The following is a 25,110-nucleotide window of genomic DNA, read 5'->3' as shown; positions in this document are numbered from 1 at the left end:
GAGCCATCAGCCTATATCAGAAATGGAAGACTACAGAATTATTCATTCAACAGACAGCTATTGGACACCTAAAGCATGCTTGTTACTTAGGATAAAAAATAGAATTGGACATGGTATTTGTCTTCAGGAGTTTAAGAACTGTGTGTGTGTGTGTGTGTGTGTGTGTGTGTGTGTGTGTGTGTGTGTGTGTGTGTAGCTGGAGGGAGAAGCAGGAAAACAAAAGCATAGTGTTGGCTACAATGCAACTTGTGACTGTTGTGGGCAACAGAGGACAAAGCTTTGGGGAAAGCTTTTAACCAAAACTGATTTCTTGAGTGAATTTTGAAGATTCATCACCAAATGATAACATGAAGATTAAAGGAAGTTCAAGGCAGTGGGAAGAAGCCCATGAAACTCCTAACTTCTGTAACATGTTAATGCCTGTATGCCCATTTGTTAAAATTGATCTGTCTACTTTCCTAAGGGGACCATTTAACATCACTCCGACACATGACCACAGTCAGCCACTCTTATTCCAGACAGAACCTCCAAGTGAACCTAGTCACAAAGAGAGAGCAGGTCTACCAATGTATGACCTCTTTGAAATACTGCACTAACTAGCATTTATATCTTAGATTCCCTAGCCCACCTAGAAAACTTCTCAGTGGATACTGTGTGGAAGGGGACATATGAGTATATGGGTATGTGGATCCAGGTAAATCAGAAGGCATGTCCTACAGAAGATGACTCAGTGCCATCTTCTCTGCGTAAGACAACCCAATGGGTCTATGGGATTTGAGTATTTATGGTGTAACGTGAAAAGGCAGATGAATGATAGCTGACATGCCAACAAAATCAATTCAATAGAATCACTGAAAGTTGAGTTGTTCTTTTCTCACATGTGCTCCAATGAAAAATTGTTAAAATATTTACAAGGAGAAATTTGAATACCACTGATGGTTTGTATACAGAGATATTTTGGTGTATGTACAGTATTTCATAGACTGATGTTAATAAAAATAACATTTACTGCTGATTTCTATTAAGAAACTACTATGTGAAATATGCTAAATCCCTTTTTATAAATTATTTTATTTAATGTTTGCAACAGACATATGAAGGAGGTCCTAGAATTATGTCCATTTTACAGGTAAAGATACAGACAGAAAAAGTTTAAGGAATTTACCCAAGATCATACAAGCAGTAAATATGGTGTTTGAACCTAGTGTGATTTCAGAGTCCACAGTGTTAACATCTCATTATAGACTTTTTTTTTTGACATTTTATGATTCCTATGTAGAGGTCACACTGCATCATAGGTCATTTTGAGACTATAAAGCTTGCTCTATGAAAATTATTTGACTCTGATAGCTTATGACCAAGAAGATATGCCTCTATATAAATGTCAATACAGCAGTATTTGTAATAACCACCCTCTCCCAAAATTGGAAGTGGTTTATATTGTCCTCATTAGAGTAATGGTTATGTATGTGTGTGTGTGTGTGTGTGTGTGTGTGTGTGTGTGTAGTACATCCATAGGATAGGCTCTTTTGCAGCCATGAAAAGACCTATTTAAAAAATAAATGAATAGAATATACTTGAAATATATAAGTGAAAATAAATGAAAATAACTAAAATATTAAACTAGCATAAAAACTACATGTATATGTATATATGTATACGTTATACATATACCTATATGTAGTTTGGCAAATGCACACACACACATACACACACACACACTAACACATGCACACACAGAGGTTCCATCCATATCTGAAAGTAGAGTGTTTTTATGAAATTTTGAGATACACCACTTTGTTTTTATGAAAGACCAACAGTAGTACAGTAATGTAAAAGTAAAAAAAAATCAGATTTCTTTTGGTTAGCGAAAACAGGTACTAATGTAGGTGTTTCATTATATATATATATATATATATATATATATATATATATATATGTAATCTATCTATCTATAAAGAGACAGAAACAGAGAAATATATATGCCTAGATGGTATTTAGGGGTTAGACATGTTTGGGAGGAGGGTATGGAATACTTTTATTTATTTTACTGTTTTGTACAATAAACTTATACTGATCCAATCAGGAAAGGGCATTTTATTTGTAAGTATATGTATCTCTATCTTTGACATAATTAAATTTTCATTGAAAAATGTTTTATAGATATAAGAGAATCATGCATTTTTACAAATTGTATTTCTATTTCAATGCTACTGCTATTCCATTTTATGTTTATGTTAGGAGGAAGATTCAAAGAAAACTCTATATTGAAATGCTGTGATAAGCACTTCTAGCCGTGTCTTTATCTTGACCCATTTCTAAATGCTTTTAACAGAAAATAATGATATACTTTTACAGACATTGTCTCTGTTCAAGCTCCTGAAGCAAAATGGTCACCATTTAGTCTATATTTGCAGGAGGATACACTAATATAAAAGATTATTAGAGATTGCTAACTGTTCTGTACTAAATAATCTGCTGCATTGCAATGTTACACAGTTTGCTTCAATTTTGCATGGAGTCATTCTTTCTTCATGTATATTGTATCCTTAAAACTGTCTTTTCTTTAAATAACACAATGAAGAAATCAAATAATTAAAGCTGCAGACAAGAAGAATTAAAAACTTTAAGCAGAAAAGGAGGAAAAAGTGAAAGGAAAGAAATTAACATTTTTAGAGAAAATACTTGAAACCTTTAATGCATCTGCTATTTAAAGAGAAAACCCACTTGAATGAGACCCAAAGGCATGGGGCAATGGCCATTCCTTGTTAGACAGAAAACTAGTGATTTTTGTTGATTGTCTCCTTTGAGTAAGGACTCCAGTATTATTGATTAGATTGCAGAGTTTCAAGTACATTTTAAATGATAGACCCACCAAGCATCAATCTGGATGCTTGAACTCATTGGAAACATGTCCTCTGGTTACCGTAGAAGCAAAAGCTGCATTTGGGGAATCCTTTTGGCAGACTGGCACCTTTTACAGGGATGGTTAATGGTATTCCATTTTCCTACCCAAACCCAGTTTTCTCCATTTTTTAAAGACTAGGAAATTATTTTGAATGGATTTTAAATGTCTCAGAGAACAGAGCACTTTTCCATAATCCAATCAAGAACCCAGACCCTCATACTTTGCTCAGAAATTGAGTTTTATGATTAGGGGAAGATACAAAGTCATAAAGATTCTTATTGGTTGAAGAGGAATACCTTGATATTCCTCTTAACTTGATACTTTTTCAACCTGAGGAATTGGAAAACTTTGGTAAAAGGTATAAAAAATTCCTAAAATCTCAAGATCTCTAATAAATGGCACTAGGAAGTATACCAAATATTAGAATCATGCAAAATTTTCATTCTATTTAAACCCAACCCCTAACCTATCTTTTAAAATTTGTCTCTAACTCTATTTTTTTCCATGAAATTGCCTTGACCACTCCAGCAACATCTTCTTCATCCCTTCCCCTTCTCTCTCTTAGTGTCAGCACTTAGCATGGATAATTAGACAAATCAACTAACAATGTAACAATTCAAGGGTTCACCAGACAGCTTAAAGCTTTGTGAAATTGTGAATTCTATATTAGTCATTGATCATAGCACCTAGCCCAGTGTTCAAAAACTAAAATTCAACTGAATAAATTTTAAAGATCTTATTGGTTTTATTCAGCCATTTATGAACTGGATAGCATCCAATCTAGCAGATAGAAAGGAGCTCCAAGTAGCTCTCCAGAAGGAAAGACTTTTATAGACAGGTGAGAGAAGGAACAAGGATGTTACACTGGACAAAAAAGCAGATTGGTTGTTCAAAGTTTACTTTCCCTATAGGGGATGGAAGGGGGTTATCAGGCAGATGACCTAACTAATTCTGATCAGGAAATTCTTGATTGGCTATCTAAAATTTATTTTCTAACAGGGCCAAAACTGTAATTAATTGAAGCCTCAGTTTGTTGATGTGGGACTTAGCATGAATGACTCCATTTTGGGTCTGTTGTCTTGTCTTTAACACCAGTATTGACTGACTAAATTGTTGGCTGACTGACTGGCTGATGGAGAATGGATGAGTGGATATATGGATGTATGGATGGATGGATGGAGGGATGGATGGATGATGAAGCAATATTGGTAGTTAGGGCAGTAGATTTGTAGAATGCTGTCAGAGTTAAGAGCTGATTCATTCATAATACATATTTATTGGCCCACTTCACTTATTTAAATTACATGCCTGGTCCCTCGAGAGTTTTAGGCTGCAAAACATTTTCTAATTTTGGGAGCGTGTGAGACCCAAAGGATGTTAATTCAGCCTAAGGAAAAAAATCTAATATACACAGTCTTTATTCATGAAGAATATTCTTTGTGGTATTATTAACAACAATAAAAAATTGGAAACAATTTAAATGTCTTAAAATAAAGTTTAGTAAATTATGAGACATCAACCCAATCAAGTATGGTCATTAAAATGATAATTACAAAGACCATGGAGACACATTTATAGTACATGATATGTGAAAACTGCAGAATATAAAAGTGTGTATGTGCTATTTATTGTATGACTTAATAAAGACATGGTAGTTTTCAGACCAATACTAGGAGAGCATGTGTAAAAATTAACATAGCTATATTTCATCAATGGAAATATTATTCTATTTCTCCTTTCTTTTTCAATCTGTTCTAAATATTTTTCCTTTACTTATTATTATTTATGAAGATCAGGGTGTTGAAAGAAAACATTTGGTGAATAGACAAACTGGTAGGAAACTTGGAACAAGGGACATATGGGAAGAAAATGGGAATAATGTGAGGTGAAGAAATCAAATTTGCCATAAAGGGGAGAAAGAGATTCAGTTAATACTGCCTCACCATGACGAATTTTACTTGTGGCATTTGCCACCTATCCATTTACTTTTGCATGAATCTTTTTCTGTAGTTCTCCAAGTTCTACTGATAATTATGGGTGTCGGGTGCATTTGTGGTAGAAGAACACAATTTTAAAAATAGATTTATTGAGGTATAATTGATATAAGAAGAAGGCCCGATTTTAAAAAATGCACCTTTGGCTCTCAAGTAAGAACCACTCTGATAATGATAACTGAACCAGTTATAAAATAACCATGTCTCTGGGAACCTTAAAATGATCCTTCATAAGCATGTCCATTATAATGAATTCCAACAACACTTCACAATTGCTTTTCATGAAGCTAGTGGCATTTAATCATAATGAGTAAATTGCAATTAATCACATCAGCAGTTTCTCGGACTTGGATAATCAGCAAGTGAAAAAAACCCTCTGAATTCGGTCAGGAAAGGAGAAAAGCATTTTAGACACAATGAATCATACGTCTGCTTCCTTCCTAGAAACTTCTGGGGTGCTCTTTGGGATGTACACCTGGGGACAGAGCTGAGAAATGATTGGACTTTAAGGTGGGGCGGGGGATGAGGGGAGAGGTGAGAGGCAACTGCTACTTGGCGACAGACCCAGGAAGCCCTGAAGGAAAGCCCTTAGCTTTGAATTCTCCAGTCTCTCTCCCTCAACTAGCAACACAAGAACTTTCCACAATGACTGACGGACGGGTACATGTACAAGGGACACGACAGAAGTATATATTTTAGGGGGCTTATCATTGTAGAGACTCTGTTATAACTCTGAGATGGTGGAATTTGCACAAACACAGGATTCAGAAAACCTGAGTTCCAGTCCAGGTCCTATCCGTCACTGGCTGTGTGGAACTGCAGAAATCATGTCAAGCACCCGCTTTCCATACCTGTCAAGTGATGGTGGTGGCTGTGACACTGTTAAAATAGTGATGACGTCCCCAATAAAAATCTTTAAAAAAAATAATAACAATGATGATGTCTCCACTTATTTGGCATGTCGTGGTGAAGAGTAAATATGTAATCACCTGAAGGTACTTTGAAATGTCTGTATAAATGCTGTATCAGTGCTCTGTCAATAACAGTCCTAAAGAGGGCCGGCCAAGTGGTTCCATTGGTTAAGAGCTCGCTCGGGAGTGTGAGCTCTGAACAACAGCAGTTCAGTTCCTGGCCCGAGCTAAGCTGTCACCGAGCTGCCAACAGGTGGCAGGATGGCTCAGCTGAAAAAAAAAAGAAATAGTCCTAATGATCACTCTGGGTCATTATTTATCCAACATGACATGTTTTACTTTCTTCCTTCTATATAGATTCACCAATTTCCTCTTCTCTTTTGACCCAGATGTTTTCAGGGAATTTTACTTTGAATTTATAGAAGGAAAAAGGCCTGTTCCTGCCTGGACTCCATTTGGCAGAGTTTATCATTAAACATACAGAGGGCATGACTAACACAGGAGAAATTGCAGCATACTAGGCTCACTATAAGTAAAAGGGCTGTTGGATAATAGAATATTGATTAGGTAATTTGCTTCAGAATCATTAGCTTCCACACATAACTGGACCATTTCTGGAATCTCACATCTTTCAAATCATGAGACTCTGTCAGCTCAGCCCAGAGTGCCCACATATACACAGTTGGGTAGAAAATGTGTTTTTCAAATCGTATTAAATGTAAAATCAATTCCCTGTGGATCCCATTCTTTCATCTAGTCAATGGTATGGCTTTGAACATTTCACTGACATAAAGGTGGTCAGCTCTAAGTTTTAACTTTTCCTTTCTACCCAGAATCTAACATTGAGTTCCCTTGAGCCTAGAAGTCTTCACTTCAACCACCCCTTAAGACTTTTTTTTCTAATAAAGCTTAGCCCAGTTTTATAGAATGTCACTAAGTTTTGCATTGCTAGCATTTTCTACAAAATTCTTTTCATTTTTTCATTTCACTGACAAAATGTCAACATGCAAATAGTCTATGAATTTGCCAAGTTGTCTCTGTATGGACATATACAGAAAAAAATAAATGTATGGCAAAGACTAGAATAAGAAATGATAAATGATACCGAATAGAATGTATTGCCAGTTCTTTTTGCACAGGATTCTATCTGTGCTCACTTTTCACAGTTCAATATGCTATGCTACCAGATCTTAAAACAACGCTCTAATTATTTTAAAACTAAATAAACAGCAGTATAGCAGTACTAGAGAAAGATGTCTTTCTCACCCAACTCTAACTATGATGCACAGTATTTTCATAGAACTTGGTCTTATCTTCACTCACAGAAGGCAATATTTAGCATTTAAACAGGGAATTTTTATTATAACTTTATTTAGCATGTCTACAAAATAGGCTTTTACTGTTCATATTTAGAGAAAATTGAAGAGAGAAGCTGCCTCAGGGTCTCCAGTGATTTAGTGGGCTCTTAGTTTTTTATGTTCTTGATATTCTTGATATTATGGGGGATATTCTTGATATTCCGAGGCTATTCATAGGAATTCAAAGGGTACTACTTGCCAGAGTTGAAATGAGAGTCTGTTTTTTTCTTTATGCGGTATCTGGTTTTGCGCTGTCACAGGGAACTTGTAAACACAGAGCCAGGGAAATCTTACACTTTTTGAAAATTAGAAAGCCCTGAAAAGCTTCCTGTTGAATTACATTCTACTGCCTTTAGAAAAATAAAATTTATCAATGAATTTTTTTTAACCTTTTGAAAACAGAACTTTGCTGCTGTTTATAAATAATAGGAAAGAACAGAAGCAGCTCATTGGCATAAGTTTAAACTGAACTCCTCTTCCAGGCAAAGTATTGTAGTGAAGTTCAGCGCTGGCACACCTACTGATAAATACCTTTGCCATGCATCTAAGGGTTAAGGGCAACAAAAGATGTTCTTCTTTCAGATTACTAAAATCAGAAGTGAGGGTGGAGAAGGTCGGTAGGAAGGTGCTGGAACAATAGCTACACAGTGGTTGTATAATGATTATGTCCTGAATACACCATGAAAAGAATGAAATTATGTCACCCACATTGAGTGATGTGTGGTCTAGATATACAGTTTCTGGAAATGGTGGAATGCAGTATATGCAAAAAACATACCCATACAAAGTATCTGTGAAATAATTTTGTCGTAATTTATTTTGCTTCAGATAAACAAATAAAAGTTATACTGAATATGTTTTGAATTACCATGTATCATTTGGCATCCATGAATTAGAGCTGCCTAAACTCAAAAGTCCATTTAACTTGATCTTCCTAAGGGGAGATCAAATTGTTGAATCAGTAGTTATTCAACCCCTGATTCTCTGAGAGGTTTAAGAATAAAGGAGCCAATAAGATGCTTTAGAGAAAAGAGTCAGAGGCACTACAAAAAGAGCAAATTTTGACTCTTGCCATTGACTTAGGATTTATTCTTTTTAGTGGGAGAAACTCCAAGACCTGAGCCTTATTGCTTCGATTTTTCCCACCCTTTCTTTACCTGCTTTTCCCTGAATTAGAGTCTGAGGTGGGGAGGGGTAACATCACATCCATCCAGAAGGGGTAGAAAATAAAAGGTAACAGAAAGCTGGTGTCATTTCCTTCATATATACCTGAAGGAACTTACCTGCAACCTTTGCACTTTGCTTCAAACTGGAAAGCTTTTTGGGAAACAGTGTGTCTTTGTAGGACTTAAATATTTACAGAAGAGGGTCCACTATGCCAATCTGTTGGGCTGTCAGACCAGTCATGACATATTTTGTCTAAGTTTTTCAAAGGTCATTTATTTATATAAAGAACAAAGATCAATCAATGATATATTTCCCATTTTGTTCAATAACCTTTTGCCATCTTTCAGTGAGCTTCATAATTCCTCATTCATGGAAGGATCTGTCTTTATTTGCGAAAAACTGAACAAGGTGCTGATTTACAGCCTCATCTGAATTGAATGTTATACCATGCAAGGAGTTTTGAAGAAAGCAAAACAAGTGGAAGTCTGACGACGCAAGGTCAGGCGAGTATGGTGGGTATGGCAACACATCCCATCGAAGCTCCAATAATTTTTGACGAGTGATCAAACTTGTATGTGATCTAGCATTGTTGTGATGGAACACAACTCCTTTACAATTAACAAGCTCTGGATGTTTCTGGATGATGGATTCATTCAAACTGTTCAGTTGCCAACATTACACATTCGAATTTATTGTTTGGTTTCTTGATAAGAGCTTGAAAAACACACCTTTAAAATCCCACTACACTGAGAGCATAACCTTCCTCTGATGAATGTCTGCTTTCGATGTTGTTTGAAGCGAATCATCACATCAGGACCAAGACTGCACACCACATTGTTGTAAACAATCTACTTCTCATCACCAGTTATTAGTCGCTTCAAAAAAGGATTGTTTTCCTCACGTTTAATGAGCATATTGCAGATGTTTATATGCGCCATCAAATGAACTTCTTTGAGTTCATGTGGAACCCAAATATTGACCTTGCTTATGTATCCCAGCTTCTTCAGGTGGTCCTGAACACTTGAATGATGGCTGTTCAATGTTTCTGCAATCTCTCGTGTCATGTAATGTGGGTTTGACTTCATCAATCCCTTTATTTTGTCGTCATCAACCTCGGTGGGCCTCCCTGACCAGGAGCGTCATTGAGATTAAAATCACCAGCATGGAATTTCATGAACCGTCGTTGGCACTGATGTTCTTGTAGAGCATTGTCACTGTAAACTTTATGCAACTTTTCACAAGCTTGACGTGCGTTCTTCCCTTTATGGAAGTAAAACAGTAAAACATGGCAAAAATGCAGTTTGGTCTTCCATCTTCAACTTGTTGTAAAATCTCCAAAACTCAACCAAATTGCTCTATTTTATTTTAAATGAAGCTAGAGCTGTCAGCTGTTAAATGACACAGTAATGACATAAATGCGAATGACTCTAGTACTTCCAAAAATGAACTAGTGCCATCTATTGCAAACATGAACCATGATTTTTCCAACAACCCAATAAGTCAACTCCAAACAGGTCAAATACAGAGATAAAGCTTCCAGAAATCTGCAGGATGTTAGTTACCTGTTAGTGTCCCATTATATAAATACTATGCAATAAAAGTAATATCAATCCCTGAATTAACTCTTGTCCTGGGCTCATATATGTCATGAACCATATTTTTAAATGGTGATGATTAAACATCTAAGGAATCTGAAATGTTAAGTCAAGTTCCCATTCTCCTGATTGAATTTATTTTATTAACCCAGATATGCAGATTAGATTAATGTTAATCCTAGGTTCATTGGGTACCGTCATCTTTGGTCAATGCAATCCTTCCCTTGATATATTATGCATCCATTTATTAACTTATTTTTCCATGATAGGATTACTGTCTTCCAAATTAATTTTCTATTGGTCTCAATTTTCTTCTCTTTTAAAGAAGTTAGATTCTATGATATCTAAGGTCTCTTTTAGCTCTGATGCTCTGTAAATGAGAGTAAGGCCTGCAATGTGTTTAGATCAGTGCCTGGCATATAACTAGTCCTTAATAAATAGTAGTAATAACTACCATTTATTATTATTATTATCATTAAATTTCACAAAGTTTCACTGTTGATTCTGTACTTGATATACTAGAAAACTGGCTAGACTCCCCATAAATTTGGTGACTCTTCTACTGGGCAGTAAAATTTCTAGAAGTATTTTTCTCCCCTGGTCAGCTCCAAACTGTCCATTACCCATTTATCATTGACTCACACACTCTCAGGTTAGAAAAGACCTTAAAGGTCAATTTCTAGCAAAGGATGTAGCAGAGGAAGAAATGAGGCCAACTCTTCCCAGAGTAATTCCCATTTGCAGAGTTTCAAGATGAATCCTCTGGAGTTCTTGTTTACACCTACTTCTACTAAACTGCCTGAATTTCTGTTCAGTACAATTCCCTGAAATTTTCTTTTAGAATTATGAGGGACCTTGGCAGAGAGGCCAAACACAAGTGAGGCTTCATTATCAAGTAATGCTGAGTATAAGGCAGAGTAGAACTTAAAATTGCCTGTTTTCCTGCCATATGGCACATTCCAGAGGGAGAGTCCAGGGTCAAATGCTGCAGTGCTACTCATAGCATAGAAAAAGGAAGTATTTGTGCAAGGCTTAGATCACGTATTCCAATGTTAGTAGTGGCTGTGTCCTAACCATCACTACTCTATCGGTTCCTTGTCCCTTTGGCTACTGAGGCCTTGATAATAGGGCTGATTCCAATAACCAACAGAATTTAAGGTCATGAAAGATTTTTTTTTGCTGCAGCTATTGATTTTTATCTGGCGGCTTTATTCTGGCCAACTGGCTCTAATCAAGGAAGCTAACGAGTTCATCAAGGTAGATCCCAAAGCAGGATACAGAATGTGCCTGTGCATCAATGGGAGAGGGGCTTCTTTGGCATTATTTAGGTTTAAGAATTATACTCTTTGAGAATGCATACATATTCATGTGGAAGATAACTGAGAAAGCAATGGACAATAAGATGAATGAATCTACATTCATATGTTTGATTTGACAGATGAATGGGGGTTTCCAAATCTGTTTTTACTTTTTTAAACAGAACTAAATTTTTCCCTTGTAAATACATATGCATCCAAGTGGAAGAATATACCCTTTGAGTAAGCTAAATGCTGGCCCAAGGATTGGTTTACAAAGCAGAAAAGTGGTTTGCCCATTCATTTCCTACCTCACTTTCCAATTCTCTCTCATGTTCAGTGCAGTGAATGCTGTGTGTGTGTGCCAAGCAGGGCATGCCCACAGAAGGCAAGAGTGTTAGTGGAAAGAAAAAGAGAAAGACACCATGGAGAAAAAATATCAATGAGCAATTTTGCCACTCTTAGGAAACAGCCTCCAGGCCTCAGGAGACCTGGAGCAGTGATTCCTCTTCACTTTGTTCAGAAGATGGAGCCCAAAGGCGATATGGCTTTCAAAGAGAAGCATTTTGTGCTGCCTTTGCCGTCCTAAACAATAATGACCCCAGAGTCCCAGAGAAATCCACAGGCTATACTTCATACTTGACTCATGAAGTACCTTGTGTAGTCCTCACAGTGGCTGCAGGCTCTCACATTGGACAGCAAATGCCCACCATTCGGAAGGAAAGAAAGAATAAGGGGCTGATGTATACTGAGACTTGGATCCTGCTTGAGCTCTTCTCATCCCATGAGAAACCCATCAGCTTCTAGAGGAGTAATCCAATGTCCCAGTGAATAAGATGCAGGTGGTCTGAGTGGCAATTAACTGTGATCAAAAAGACTAAACTTTCTGGATTCCAGGTTGGGGAGGGAGGAAAAGGTGTGTACAAAGGCACTGGCCAGTAGTGAGACTGTGCCAAAACTCTTAGTCCAAGCAATAGTGCTTCTGCCTCCCCACCTATAAATAACAACAACAACAATAATTATAAACCACATTTACTCTAGAGTTATTCAGCCTGAATTCCACTAATCCTTTGTTTCTCTCCTCTCCCCTCCTCCTCTTTCTCCAGTATCCAGTACATTTCCTGGCACCTTCTAGGGTCTCAAAAAGGATGTGTCAAACCAGTCAGATAAATGGTTACAATATGTACCATGCTGCAAATGATTTAGTTCTTTTGATCTTTCACTTCTTCATCAGTAATTTGGAGATAATGTTATTTGGTGGGTGTGTTTCCAAGATTAAATGATATTGCATACTTTATATGATGTGTAAAATGTCACAAAATGATGATTTTATCAGTTATAAGTTTAACTTTATGAATTTTATGACCTTTCAATTTATGAATATTGAGTTTGCAGCTATGGCTCAGAGGAGAGGATGGGGGGAGTGAAGCCCTAGGCAGATAAAAGAATCTTGACCCAAAGCTATGGGTATGTGGGTTAATTAAATAAATTTAACCAATGCTTAGGAAGAAAGGTAATGGGGGGTTGAAAAAGGAGAAAGGGAAAAGTGGGAGGAGTTAGGGATATAGTGAATACTTTTAAGGTCAACTGAATTATTTCATAAAGGGTAAATTTTCTTTTCACGAGAAATCATCCTGGGCCAGAAATGGCGGGGAGGTTGTTCAGCAGAAGCTGTTATAGTTAAACCGAGCTCACTGCAGTCGGAGTGCAAGATACAGTAATGAAGGCGGTGGAGCCACATATTTCATCTGAATTTCCTCTGTGGTCCTTTTTATATTAAAGTGTCTCACTGTTTCAGGGCCATGCTTGGAAAAGTTAGATAACTTTTTCATTGGTGGAGAAAAAGAAGCCTCATCAGACTCAATGGAACCGATGAATGAAGTTATTCCCTTGGCCCAATATCTCCATCCACTTTCATACCAAATATTCATAGAAACGTCTATCCTCAATTCCGCTACTGGAATTTTACTCTCCCGTGGTGTTGCTTAGAATCGGATGCACAGATTTGGAAAAGTCAGCAGGCAACAGACCTGGCTTTGGAGCCACTGTGGTTGGCTTTTGCAAGAGCGGGTGCTCCTTAGGTCGTGTGGTAGCTTCTCCCGGGAGTAGAATGTGTAAAACAAACAGTTGCTGAAAAGCATGAAGAATTAACGAAGTGGAAATCTCGGGTTATTTGTTCCGCAATTGACACGCAAGTGACTTCCTTAAATAGTTATTTAAGGAGGTTCAGAGAGAGGATGAATGAATCTTCCTGGAGCTTGACTCGCACCAGCGTGTAAATCCCTTTAGTTTTTTGACAAGTGGCGGTAAATTAACACAAATTCAGGAGGGAGGAGAAAGAAGGGGGTAAAATCACGACGTCCACGCCGTAGCTCTCCTCCTAGCCCTTTGGAAAGTCTTGCTTTTGCTGCCTGGGACCCCAGAGGTTACAGCGAGGAGAATCCGGCGGCGCTAGGACCTGGTTGGCGTCTGGCTGCAGCCGCCGTCGGGCGGGCGGGAGGAGGAGGGAAAGGAGGAGGGGGATGTGGGAAAGGAGGGCTGTTAAGAGGGGCGGAGGGAGTAATTTATGCAGAGCAGGCGCTGCTGCCTTTGCTGCTCACTCTCCCCGCGCGCAGTTTGGAGCCAGAGGGAGCTCAGGGAGCAAGCTAGCGAGCACTAGGAGCCCGGGCCAGCAGAGGGGGCGCCCGTCCGCTGCCTGCACCGCCGCCTCCACCGCGCTCGGGGGCCCCGGGAGGAGCGAGGGCGAGTCGGAGAGTCTGGGAGCCAAGCCCGGCAAGACCCAACTGCGGGAGGGCGCCTGCCCCGCTCAGCCGCCTCCTGAGCGCGAGCCGGGGAGCGCCCGCCGACCGCCCCGCGGGCCGGAGAGCAGGGAGCATAGGTCCCCGCAGCTCCAGGGATGGTGTAGGAGACGGCGCGAGGCTCGCTGCTCTGCTCCCTGCCGGGGCTCGCCGCCTCCTCCCGATCTCCCAGTGCTGCAAAACCGCGGCGGCCGGGGGCTGCGCGCCGGGCGGCCCAGGCCGAAGAAGTTAGTTGTGCGCGCGCCGCTGAGTGCGCGGAGCGAGCGAGCGAGGGAGGCAGCGAAGCGCGGGGGCCATGGGCTGGGGGATCCACTGCTGCTGCCCGGGACGGCTGGACCTGCTGTGCGTGCTGGCGCTGCTCGGGGCATGCCTGCTCCCCGTGTGCCGGACGCGCGTCTACACCAACCACTGGGCAGTCAAAATCGCCGGCGGCTTCCCGGAGGCCAACCGCATTGCTAGCAAGTACGGCTTCATCAACATAGGACAGGTAACGACTGGCTGGCCCGGCCCTCGGTCCTGAAGCTGCCCGGGGAGGTGGGGGGGTTCCCCCACGACATCGCGCTTCTTGTCCCCTCCTCGTCAACTCCCCCTTCCCCCTCTTCCAGATGTGTTCTTGCAGCTGTTGCTCTAACTCTTGAGCGATGCTCTCTCTCCCTCTCCCTGTCTTTCTCTCTTACACACATACACTTCAACTCCCCAAAGTTGCTGGGGTTTGCGTTTTGTTGACTTGGTTTTTGCAAATCACGAGGGACAGGTAGGGTCTCCGGGAAAATCGTGAGTGTGCATACCCCCACGGTGGTTTCAGACCCGATCGGACCTTTTGACATTGGAAATCGGGGAACACTACTAGCTTGAGCTCTTTTGGGGAGGTAGGGGGATAAGCACGCCCCTGATGCCGGCTATGTTTGGTTTCTGAGAGCAGGAGTAAGAGATAGGCAGGGAACGGAAAGCTTTTCCTGCTCAGACCTGAATTTAGCCCCGAAAGAAGTTTCCTCCTCTTAGGCGACAGAGCCACTGGGGCGCTGGAGGCGCAGGAGGCGCGGGGACTGGAGCTGGAAGGAAGGAGGGAGGCGGAGAGATGGAAGAGGGGGCCGGACTCCGCGTGAGCGCAGATTTTGGGGGAGACCTCCCGGCTTCTTGGCCTCTCGCGCGGGATACGCGTGTGGGCTCCTGGAGAGAGGGTCGGAAGGGAAGATGGGCAACGTCCGAGAACCGCTCTCGGAGTTCTCCTCTGGGAAAACAGCGAGTCTTCCTGTAGGAGGGACGTGCGGAGCCAGGGGCGAGAGTGTTGGGTAGGCAACAGGGCGAAGGGTTTTTGTGGGGTACCTCTCCAGGGTTTTGGGCAGAGCTGCCCTGTTGGGGGACAATGAATTGAGTGGTGTTATGGGGATGATTGTTAGCGCAACAGATTTGGAGGTACCTCCGGGCTAAATGGTCTTGGCTTCCTTGCTCTCCTTCCTGCAAGAAATGGGACCCAGAAAGTGCCCCCCACCCCGTACTCACCCCCTTCCACTCGCTTCTCCGGACCTGGTTGGAAGAGGAGACCCTGGCCAGACCTGAGGAGACTCTCCTGGGGGTGGGAGGCGAAGGTGGTGGGGACACCCTCGCAGCAGACGCGTTTCTGGGACTTGTGGGGATGCACGCGCCCTGTGTGCCCTGCCAGGATGAAGCGAGAGGAGGGGGCCAGCTGGTGCCGCTGAAGCAAGAAAGCACAGACGGTTTCCGATGCCAATGCGCTCCACGTCTAGGAAAGCGAGCCCTGGATCTGGGGACCTGGCACCCTCAGAGGAGGCAGCAGCTGCTGCTGCTGCTGCCCTTGGCATCTAGAAAGAGCTAGGGAGAGGCTTGTGTGTGTGTGTGTGGAGGGGGGGAGGGTGCGGGGGGGGGGTTTGGAGGAGCCGGGAGCACGAGGTCTTCCACTTTGCAGGTACAGAGGGAGGACATGCTCCGTAGAAGCCAGTTCTGTGGAGGATTGAGACCAGGGCTAGGGGCATAGTCAGTATCCACCCCACAACTCACTCAAACACACACCTGGAAGGAAGTCAGGGAAGCTAGCCAGATTTTGTTGCCCGAGTGCCTGTCATCTTCAGGAGAGTTCCATTCAAATGGCTCATTAGGATTCTGCTGGCTTCTTTTTTCACTGGAAGAAAACTCTGAGCCTGTTCAAGCCTTTTTCCATGAGCTTAAAGTTGGGTGCTGCGTGTGCCTGGGGATGTAACTGGGAAGGGTAACAATGAAAGCAGGCGTGTTAATCTTTCCAGAGAGACATCTCAGGTTCAGCTAACATTGAGCATCTCCCATATACCAGGCATAGTTGGAAGGATAAGTTCTTGAACATACACTGCTTTCATAATCCACAAAATGACTATTTTTAATGGATAGCACTTCATATACAGCAAAGAAGAAACACTGAAGAAATTGACCCGCAGAGAGTCACCAGGCTAGACAGTGGCAAAGCCATGATTCAGACCTAGGTCTCCCTGGTCCAGGCTTACTCCTGAATTTAAGACAACCTGTCCATCCCATGGGGGGAAGGAAGAAGAAAGCAAAATTCGCATTTCCCTGAATTCTGATTTAGTGGCTCAGTAGACTGGAAGCAAACATCCAGTCTTAATTCTCAGATACTTAATTCAAACACACCTTTACTTCTTGAATCTAAGAAGCTTCATGAGTTGCAAGGACCAAAAGACCTGTATCTAAATGAACTCTTTAACTAGAAATGGATACTGCAGAATCTGGCAGAGTGGGAGAGGAGATTTTGTTACCAAACCCCTTTTGAATAAGCAAATATTATAGTGTCCTGCAACCTCGCCTGACTCTTTTACAAAGGGCCTTCTAATGGAGATCCATGGCTTTTCATGTAAGAAGTAATACTAAGAAAGTTTACATACAAATAATACCAAACACTATTTATGGTGGTTTTTACAAGGCCAATGAGGAAATTTAGTGCTTACAGAGGTTACAGAGGACCCCTTGAACGGATGCCATAAGCAGTGTAAAAAGATCAGCTATTCTTACAGTGGAGAGCATTTCCTCTGTAGATCAAAGGAGAGTAATCCTATGCTAAGTCTTTGGGGTGGTAAATTGAGTCCACACCTGCAATATCATTGCACTGTAAGGGCCACATGTATTTCTTATCCATTCTTAACTGCTCTGACCTTTTAACACTTTACACATCCTTTTGTTATTCTTTCTTTCCATCAATAAACCAGCTGTGGTTCATTTGAGGCCAGTAACTAATTTGCAGACATCCCTGGAATGTTCTCCTGTTTTTACCCATTTGGGTTTGGGGTCCTACCTCATGTGTCACAAGTTGAGATTGAGACCTGTTATTGTTTCTGAAGTCACTTAAAATCCTGGCAGTATTTTTGATATCTTCAGTTTAATATTTTAGGTGGATACTGTAGTGAATTTTTATCCCAGTAAAGGTACAGTTTTGACTATCTACTCAGAATTTCAGTGTAACGTTTTGTATAGCACCTTCGCAGTTGAAAGCCACCAGAGGTAAAGTTTCTGAGCTGGAGATTTCTCCCCAAACACACACACACACACACACACACACACACACACACACACACACAAAGGCATGCTTCTTGCATTCATGATAGATAGGATGTGCAGAGGAGTGACACCAGAGCAAGTGGGCAAACAAATGGGGGAGAAAAAAGGACATGCTTTATTACTTCCTGGAAGGAACAACAAGGGTTTTCTTCATGCCTTTGGTTATACATTATGGTTTGATTAGGTTTTCACATAATGTTTATGTCTTGTGAATGGGTATGCCTTGAAATTCTGAAATGCCATAATTATTATTAGTAGCTGTCATGTTGGCATATAACATATTTTGTTTGGTATTGATGTCAGCTGTCGAATGGCCTGCCTTTTTTCTCCTACAAGCCCTGACTCTAAGCCCTCTTAGTATCTCTTATGACTAGCACCTGCTGGGTTGACTGAGGGTGGATGTGCCTGCCTGTTGGCCTTCAGGGAATGAAAGAGGCCTTCTCCTCTCTCATTAATACTGTATTCTGACCCTTTTAAGCTAATAGTATGGTGTAGTGGTTAGAGAATGACATAAAGGAATAAGGCCTGGCATAATGTTAATTGTGAACCTTTGGATTAAATCTACAAACCAGGAGGAATTAATTTCTGGTTATTTGAACCCAGCAAGAAGATCCCCTGTTGTTTGCAATGTACAGTAGCTATATTTATCCTTCTGTGAATTGCTTCTACTCCTTGATTCCAAGCTGAGATTACCAGTAGCAGAACCCCTCCCCAAACCACGGGACTTATCTTGAGCAAGATTCCAGAAGGATAAAGCCAGATGCAGACAATAGAGGGGAAATATTTTACCTGCAGTTCCCATTGAAAGCACAGACTTGGAAACTCTGGAGATGCCACTTACAAGGTCTTTGAAAGCAGGAAAGGGACTGAACTTAATGGAGCCCTGTTCTTTCATCTGCAAAATGATAAATCTCTGGATAGTAAAGTCAGTTGACTATGCTCAGCACACAGCTAGGCTTGCAGTGAAAGGTTTCTTGAATCTGAATCTGAAATAAGTGAGACTCAAACTTTAGGGAGAAAGCAAGCCATTTTTAAATGGGAGATGCAAAATGTGAAGATTAGGAAAATAATCTTTTTCACATTCTTTTTATTAGTTTCAGGTGTACAAAACAACATAATGACTAGACATTTACACCCTCACAAAGTGATAACCCCAACAGGTCTGCTACCCATCTGACAATGTACATAGCTATTATAATGCCATTGACTATATTCCCTATGCTGTACTTTACATCCTGTGACAAGATATACAGACGGTGCCAAAAAAATGTATACACATTTTAAGAAAGGAAAAAACTGTATTAAAATTGTAATACTCAATGTATACTGATAACAAAAGATGAATAAAAGTCACGTTTGACTTCTGTCATTGCAAGAGGTGCTCAAAGTGCTTACCATCAGCGTAATTTTAACACAGTTTTTTCCTTTCTTAAAATGTGTATACATTTTTTGGAACCCTCTAGACATATTTTTAATTACAGTTGACATTCAGTATTATTTTATATTAGTTTCAGGTGTACAGTACAGTGGTTAGGCAATTATATAATTTATGAAGTGATCCCCTTGATAAGACTAGTTCCCATCTGACACAACACATAGTTTTTACATTATTGACTGTATTCCACAGACTGTATTTCACATCCCTGTGACTATTTTGTGACTACCAATTTCTACTTCCTAATCTCTTCTCCTTTCTCACCCATTCCTCCAACCCTCCCTTCCACCTAGAATCATCAGTTTGTTCTCTATATCTATGAGTCTGTTTCTGTTTTGTTTGTTCATTTATTCTGTTCCTTAGATTCCACATATAAGCGAGATTATTGTTTGTCTTTCTCAGTCTGACTTATTTAGGAAAATAAAGTTTTGATGGCAGAGTGCAAAGAGGGAAGTCAGAGCTTTGTAGACAGGGAGAATGGTTTCCCATTTCAACTAACAATTTAAACTAGTTTTTTGTTGGATTCTAAACAATTCTGGCTAATTTCCCATGGCAGTGCCCTCCTCCCTGGTGGATCCTTGTTGTCACCCATTCAATATTCTAGGATAAGCTTGCTGGAGATGGAAGAGAGAGAAGAAAAATATTGGAAGACTGATTATTTCATACAGCACCTTACCTTGGTACATTATGTTGGATCATATTTGAATTTATATTTTGTTGAATTCTGAATGTAGTTTGTAAGAAGTTAGAAGCAGCATTTTCCAAATCAGCAGGAAGAGATACTTTAGAAGGAAGATTCTTGTTAGAGATGACCTGAAGATCTCCCACTCTGCTGATTAATTTTGCCCTGTGAGTAATGTGGGATGATTGAAATGTTGATAAGCAGTGGAGAGTGAGTTCTGGGTGCATATGGATTGCATTGGAAATAGGAGTCATGGCTAGTCTGATGGGTTGTATGGGAGTGGACTATGTCCCCCTAGTTAAATCCTTAGGCATTTTGTAAGTTGGTGTGGGAGTCCTAGACTGATCCCTGTGTTGATACATCTGGCTTTTTGCACAGGGCAGCTCTTCATACCCAAGAGCCTTAGCCCTGATCTCCGCTAGCCACTCTCACATGCATTGTTCTCAGGAAAGGTAGGGAACCTTTTACGAATACAAGCAGTTCAGAGTGCTTGGCCTGGTGATGGCAGATCTGTTGCATTAACCTCATAGACTAGGAATGGCTTGTATGTGGCCACTGGGATCTTCGGGGTCTATTTGGAATGAAAAACTGCATTTTTGTGGGCCCCAAGGCAGCTGAATTTGCCTTATTGCTGTCTTTCATGAGCTTATTATCCAGAGGTCCTATCCTTAAAGGTCAGCCAGAGAGGCAGGATAGTGTGCTGGGAAAATGTCCAGCAATGTCTGACGCTTTGGTTCAGGGAGAGAGTCCCAACCCAAAAACATCCCTTGGGCAGGGAGGGGTGTTTGTGTTTTGGTTCAAAATTCTGTGAAGTAGTGTCTGGGTTTTCCCCAAGGCTGAAGTATCTCCAGGCATCACTCTGCCTGGGGACTTTATCACTTGGCCAATTCAGGTCGGATTCAAGGACAAAGGAAGCCATTTTGGCTTCCTGGATGGTAAAAATGAATGCTTGTCAACATTCATGCATGCTAGAAGATATGTATTTTATATGTGTGTATATGTATATATGTATATGCATATATCTGTTATTTTTCATTTTTATCAAAGTTAAATTTCAACGTAGTTTAGAGTGAAATTATCAATGCAGCATTCTCACTGGTTTCAATAGATTACATCTCTACACCTAAGGGTACCCAGAAGGAGCAGTCAGTGCCAATAAACTCTACAGTGTGGGTTAATCCTGGGAAGAAAATAGACCAGAAAGAAAACAAGACTAAGAGTTGGAAGATTTGAGTGAAACTGCAGGGTTTTCCTTTTATTAACCGACCTGACCCTCAGCGCCTCATTTTTCAAATAGGAGACCTTAATACCTGCTCCATCCACTTCACAGAGTTCCTGTGAAATCAAGTGCCCTAATAATGAACCTAAATATATAAATAAAATACAGCATAGGTCCCCAAGGAGATGCAAAAGCTACTCAAAGGAAAGTAAGAGAGTGCTGTAGTTAATGGGGATTTCTGTAGTGGAGCAGCTTGTGATTTTGCAGATTCTTATGATTGTTCCTGGGGATCTAGTGGGGCCTAAAAGGGGGACAAGTCAGTGTCACTTTTAATTCTCCTATCAGAGAATAGTGAGAGCTGTGGAGAAGGTATAGGGCTGGGACAACTGCCTAGAAAAATCAGCCAACTAAGGTTCTCCCATCTCCTGGTTGGACAGCTCTGGCTTATAAGGTGAATACAATATCGAGGTTGCAAGATTTTAAATTTAAAGAACCAAAACATAGCCTTTTAAATTTGACTCAAATGTGAATATATATATATAGGAGATTAGTAGGAAATAAAACTGAAGTATGGATAGGCCCATAAGGACTACAGATGGGATGCTTTTAGGTGCAAGTGTTGAAAACCCAACTCATACTGCTTAAATAAAACTAATAAACAAGCAGATAAGGAAACAGGAAATCTGTTGGTTTAAACAGATCCACATGACTTTATGTGCAGTTCTGAAAACAGAAGCTGAATGCTTTTTGCAGTCAGACCTTACCTGATTTGTACTTTCTTTGTGACAAAACCTAGCCTGGCCTAAACTGGCATTAATATAAAATGTTTTTTTTTTTTGGCAGAAATAGTAATGAGTTTGATTATGGGCATGTTGTCCTTGATCCAGGTAGAGGTGTGTATAATACATTCCATTAGGTGCCCCATTGTATTTTTCTCACCTGAAGAACTCTAATTTCTGAAGCATGTGGATCCAAGGGTTTCAGAAAAGTGATTGTGAGCCTGTCTCGCAGAAAGGCCAGAGGCAGTGCTAATGTCAGGTATTTCTATGTTTCCCGGTATTAGCTTCATTCTCAGATAGGCCTTTTACACAAGGCAGTGAAGCTCATATGATTCTTAGTAACTCTCTTACCCAGGATTGAAATTAATCCCTGAAAGAAACTCCAGTTTGTCTTGATTGGGTCATATCCCCACTCATGGGCCGGTCACTTTGCCCACAGCGGTGGGTGGCAGTACATTGGTGAGTCAGCTTGGGTCACATGTTCATCCTTGAAGTGCAAGAGATGTTGACCTTGATGGGCAACCCACCAACTGGGGAGGGACTGTTCCCCAAAGAAGACGGGGATGCTGTTACTAGAATAAGGAAAAACAGATGTGGGACAAGAAAAACACCACTACAAATCAGTAATGTAAGGCCTTAAATTCCTAGGTTAGGGAGTTTCAACATTCTATTAAAGGTCCCCGAGAAAGAGGTGACAATCTATTGATTCAGTAAACATGAGAGTCCACCACGGACTGCATGTAACACATTCTCCGCTCTCAAGGAGCTAGTACGTTCTTACCCATAACTATTTTTCATCAAGACAAATACTAATGGAGTTACAGGCAGAGTGTGTGGTTCAGTTGTGCCTGGGGAAGTCCATTGGCAGCAGTGCCCATAATGAACTAGAGAAGGCCGAGAGGCTATTATGTTGGTAAAGATTATTGGTAATAAGCACAGAAGCTGTGACAATGGAAAGAGAATAGATTTGGAAGCTCTTATAGAGATGGATTCAGCATGGGTTGGTAACTAAAATGAAACTGGAAGACAGAGTGGAAGGTGAAGATAACTGCAAAGTGTATAACCATGGGAGCAGGAGAATAATAAACTCATTTGGAGTCGTGGGACAGCCTGTGGGGGCATTTTGAGGAACAAAAAGATAGGTTCAGGCTTAGTGTTGTTGGTAGATGGAAGGGCATGCAGATAGAAATGCCCATTAGGCAGAAGACAACTTAAGATGGGAAAGAAGTAAAGACTGGCACTCACCGTCAGTGTCAGGGAAGTTGTGGAAATGCACAGGGTAGCTCAGAGATGAAGCACGTATGGATGAGGGCTGAGAATAGACCCTGAAATGTCTCTACTTCAGGGAGCAAGGGATAAAGGGAGTAGATGAGGTGACCCTTTAGCAGCAGTTCTCAACCTGTGGGTCGCGACCCCTTTGGGGGTCGAATGACCCTTTCACAGGGGTTGCCTAAGACCATGGGAAAACAAAAAGATATTTACATTACGATTCATAACAGTAGCAAAATTAAGGGCTGGCTGAGTGGCTCAGTTGGTTAAGAGCTCGCTCAAGAGTTTGAGCTCTGAGCAACAGCAGTTCGAGTCCAGCCCAAGCTGAGCAGCCGCTGAGCTGCCAACAGGTAGCAGGATGGCTCAGCTAAAAAAACAGACAAACAAACAAACAAACGTAACAGTAGCAAAATTACAGTTATAGAGTAGCAACGAAAATAATTTTATGGTTGGGGATCACCACAACATGAAGGAACTGTATTAAGGGGTCGTGGCATTAGGAAGGTTGAGAACTGCTGCTTTAGAGGGTGTGCAGGAGTGAAAAGTGCTGTAGAGAGAATCCAGGGAGATGAAAAGTGAAACACGGCTTAAAGACTTGGTGAGGAGGAGGTTACCCGTGCTCTTAGTGCCAGTGCTTGCTGGAATAGTGCACAGGAGTTGGCATTGTGGGGCAGTAGGAGTACAAAAGTTTTTCATTGCACATCTGCCTACCCACCTATAGTCTCTCCCTTAATCTCTTTCTGGTTAATGTACTGGGATAGATAGGATCACAGGTCTAGAACCAAAAGGTTCAAATCCTAATACTGCTACTTCCTAGTGGGGGACTCTAGGCTAATGCCTTAAGCTCTCTGTGCCTCAGTTTCTTCATGTGTGAAAAAGATTGAATAGTGTTTTCCTGGTAGGATTGTTATGAGGATTAGTTCAAAATAGTTAAAATCGTGCCTGGCACATACTGCATATTCAATGAATGTCAGTTCTTATATTTTGTTTGTTTTAACCACATTATGATCAGTTTTTATATACTGTTTTCACTAAACATTATATTGTGAGCCTTTTTCCAGTGTTGCTAAATACTTTGAGACAGATTTTGATGGCTGCGTATTTAAAAGCACCATACTATGTTATAATTAGTGTGACCATACATCGTATTTTGCAAGAGATATCGTACTGGTTTGTGCTTGTGATAAATCAGTTCACTTCCATTAAGTATTTTTTACATCCCCTTTCATTTTCAAACATGTCTGAGTTTTGAAGAGAAATGATATGGTCACTCGGTGTGTATATTTGGTGTGTGCATGTGTGCGCATGTAATTGCACATCTCCATTAGCTGGTGAGCTCATGAGAGCAGGGCGGTGCCTTGTAAGCCAGCACCTAACACAGTGGCTGGCATAGGAGAAGCATAGTGGGCTGGTGGGATAGAAAGCTCAAAGGGTTTCTGTAGAGAGGAATAGCTTTGGAAAGGAGAAGAACATTGGTGCCACGAGACTAAAGAGGAATGAAGTAGTGATTCAAGGGAGTTCAAGTTGGGGGAGAAAGGACAGGTGCATGTATACAGAATGACCTACATCTCAGTCACTTCAGGGGTGACTGCCATCTGCAGAGAGAGGGGAGAAGTGGGTGAAATTGATGTCCATGTGCTCCAATGCTTTGGAACTTTTTTAGGAAATTCTGATAAGAATTGATGATCAATGACTAAGAATTGCCAAATAGAATGAGCAGCAGTTATTTGCTGTTTGTATTCAGTTATTGCTGAGTAGCTAGTGTTTAAATGACTGAGTGAAAAAAATGAACCAATCTTTATTATTTTGTGCTTTTGTCACTAATGCTCAGGAACTTGAGATTAGAAAGAAAAAAACAGCGAGTTAGAATTTACTAGGATGAGAGAGAAGGGAAAAATAGACTGTGGGAAGCAGGTGGGGAGGAGTGAATAGTTCTTGAATACAAGTGGTACCACCTTTGAAATTCTTGACCACAGTGTCCAGGCTTTAAAAGAAGGTAGTGTGCAGCCCAAACAGGACTGGTGGACCAAAGGAATAGGGCGGGTGTAGGGGCTATAAATTCAAAATGAGAATGGAGGGCTAGTTTGCTAAGAGTGAGAGAAGTGGAAAGATGGAAGTCATCCCAGAAGATACTTCTTC

At 40.9% G+C, this 25,110-nt stretch overlaps 1 protein-coding gene across 1 annotated transcript in view; it reads left to right on the top strand.

The window, feature by feature from the left end:
* The first annotated feature begins 13,821 nt into the window (after positions 1–13,821).
* The window catches only part of PCSK5 (proprotein convertase subtilisin/kexin type 5), a 451,676-nt gene continuing 440,387 nt past the window's right edge, over positions 13,822–25,110 (top strand). The window contains exon 1 of the mRNA XM_019630362.1: positions 13,822–14,513. Within this exon, the coding sequence (XP_019485907.1) occupies positions 14,322–14,513 (192 nt within the window). The 5' untranslated portion in view covers positions 13,822–14,321. The remainder of the gene's footprint in view (positions 14,514–25,110) is intronic.

This window comes from Hipposideros armiger, unplaced genomic scaffold, assembly GCF_001890085.2.
Source record: "Hipposideros armiger isolate ML-2016 unplaced genomic scaffold, ASM189008v1 scaffold_903, whole genome shotgun sequence".
NCBI classification, from domain to species: Eukaryota; Metazoa; Chordata; class Mammalia; order Chiroptera; family Hipposideridae; genus Hipposideros; species Hipposideros armiger.
This window is presented reverse-complemented; position numbering and strand designations above follow the sequence as displayed.